Genomic DNA, 2,500 nt, shown 5'->3' on the forward strand with positions numbered 1-2,500 from the left:
GGTCCTTCCGGGTTCTCTCGTCTCCCTCTTAAAAAAGCAAAAAAGGGATTCTTGGTGCATATGAGAGAGGGAGAGGGAAGGGTCAAGGGAGGGAAGGAGGGAGAGAGGGAGAGTCGTAGTGGATACATGCAGACGGGTCATGAAAATTCAGGAATTTCGCTCCCTTGGCGGTTTTCATGCGCTGATGTTGCTCTTCCCGAGTGGCGCAGGCTGTAGCAATGTTACAATCCCTTAGCGTCCCTCCCCGGTGCCACCATGATCGGCGGTGCCACCATAATCAACCCAAGCGTGGCAGTATTTTCGGTGCTACTTTCGGGGAAGCTGTTTCGAGGATAAGCCCGCGGGGAACCTGTTAGTCCGGTGTACGAAATGAAGGCGGTCCTTGCGTCCTTGCGTAGTATTCTTGTAGGGGCACGAGAAGGGCGTGGTCTCCCAGTGACCGTTTCATCGCACAGACAGACGACAAAAGAGGATCACACAGCCCAATAACAGAAGGAGGATCGCGCATCCTGATAACGAAAGACGATAGATAAGCAGGCTGACAGAGAAAGGAGTAGGAGAGAACGGAAGGGAAAAACCGTACAGAAGGAGGAGATATTAAAACGTATACGTATTTTTATGCAATATATTTTTCCTAGTTTTTAGGCAATGATATAATACTGATAACAATAATAATGATAATAATAATGATACTAGAAATAATAATAATGATCAAAATAATGATTTAAAAAAAAATATAAGAATGATGATAATACGCAGCTCAAAATTTCTTCTTTTATCGCAGGTGACGTCATACATCGACGCCTCTAACGTGTACGGTTCTGATGACCACGAGATGGCCCAGCTGCGACTGTGGGAAGCCGGTTAGTAAATATTCTTTTGATTTTATTGCTAGCGACGTTTCAAGACTTTTTTCTTATAAGACAGAGGGAAGGATGAAAGGAAGGCAGATAGAAAGAGAATCAGAATCAGAATCAAATAATTTATTTAGCCAAATACAATACATCAACAAAAATACATATTACAATGGTGGTATGGCTGAGCCCTCCAGGAGTGAGACTCCCTTAGGAAGGCCCCTTGAACTATTAATCATTGAAAACAAGACATAATGTAAGTAAACTAATAATACAGTTACTGAATGACATTGTACATAATTATAGGGGAAATTACAGGCAGTAATAGCATAAAAGACATACATTATATGTACAGATATAAATATACACACATACACATACACACACATACCTACATACACATACAGACAGAGAGAGGGGGAGGGAGGGAAGGAGGGTGAGAGGGTGATAATGAGTGTGAGCAAGAGAGAGTGTGAGAGAAAGAGAGAGAGTGTGAGAGAAAGAGAGAGAGTGTGAGAGAAAGAGAGAGTATGAAAGAAAGAGAGAGAGCGTGAGAGAAAGAGAGAGTGTGAGAGAAAGAGAGAGTGTGAGAGAAAGAAGAAGAGGGGGAGAAAAAGAGAGGGGGGGAGAGAAGAAAGGGGGAAGAAAGAGAGGGGAGAGAAAGAAAAGAGAGAGTGGGAGAGAAAGAAAGAGAGAAAGGGGTGGGGAGAGAAGGGGAAAGGGGGAAAGAGAGGGAAATGGGAGAGAAAGGGAAAGGAGAGAGAGAGAGAGGGAAATGGGAAAGGGGGTGGGGAGAGAGAGAGGAAAGGGGGAGAAGTGGGAAGAGAGAGAGAAAGGGTGAGAGAGAGGTGGAGAGAGAGAAGAGAGGGAAAAGAGTGGGAGGAGAGAAGAGAAGGGAGGAAGAAAGAGAGAAGGGGAAAAGAAAAGAGAGAGAAAGGTGGGAGGGAAAAAGAGGGAGGGGGAAAAATGGGGGGGGAGAAAGAGAATGGGGAGAGGGGAAAAGAATGGAGGAGGAAAAGAGTGGGAGAGAGGGAAAAAGAAGGGAGAGGGGAAAAGAGAAAATGGGAGAGAGGGAGAAAGAAATGGGGAGAGGGGAAAAGAAATGGGAGAGGGGAGAAAAGTGGGAGAGAGGGGAAAGAGAATGGGAGAGAGGGGAGAAAGAGAATGGGAGAGAGGGAGAAAGAGTGAATGGGCGAGAGAAAGAGAATGGGAGAGAGGGAAAAGAGAATGGGAGAGAGGAAAAGAAGGGAGAGAGAGAAAGAGAATGGGAGAGAGGGAGAAAGAGAATGGGAGAGAGGAGAAAGAGAATGGGAGAGAGGAGAAAGAGAATGGGAAAAAGGACAAAAAAGAGAGTAAAAAGGGAGAGAGAAAGAGAATGGGAGAGAGGGAGAAAGAGAATGGGAGAGAGGGGAAAAAGAGAATGGGGAGGGGGAGAAAGAGAATGGGGAGAGGGGAAAAGAATGGAGAGGGAGAAAGAGAATGGGGAGAGGAGGAAAAGGAGAGAGGGAAAAAGAATGGGAGAGGGAAAAGGGAGAGAGAGAGAGAGAATGGGAGAGAGAGAAAAGGGGAGGGAGAGAGAGAGAGAGAAAAGGGAGAGAGAGAGAGAATGGGAGAGAGAGAGAAAAGAGAGAGAGAAAAGAGAGAGA

General features: G+C 45.6%; 1 protein-coding gene across 1 annotated transcript in view; it reads left to right on the forward strand.

The window, feature by feature from the left end:
• The window catches only part of LOC113814754 (peroxidasin homolog), a gene marked incomplete at its 5' end in the record, with an annotated part of 40,549 nt that overhangs the window by 3,824 nt on the left and 34,225 nt on the right, over positions 1-2,500 (forward strand). The window contains 1 exon segment of the mRNA XM_070129159.1: positions 785-863. Within this exon segment, the coding sequence (XP_069985260.1) occupies positions 785-863 (79 nt within the window).

Source organism: Penaeus vannamei, chromosome 13 (genome assembly GCF_042767895.1).
Source record: "Penaeus vannamei isolate JL-2024 chromosome 13, ASM4276789v1, whole genome shotgun sequence".
NCBI lineage: Eukaryota > Metazoa > Arthropoda > Malacostraca > Decapoda > Penaeidae > Penaeus > Penaeus vannamei.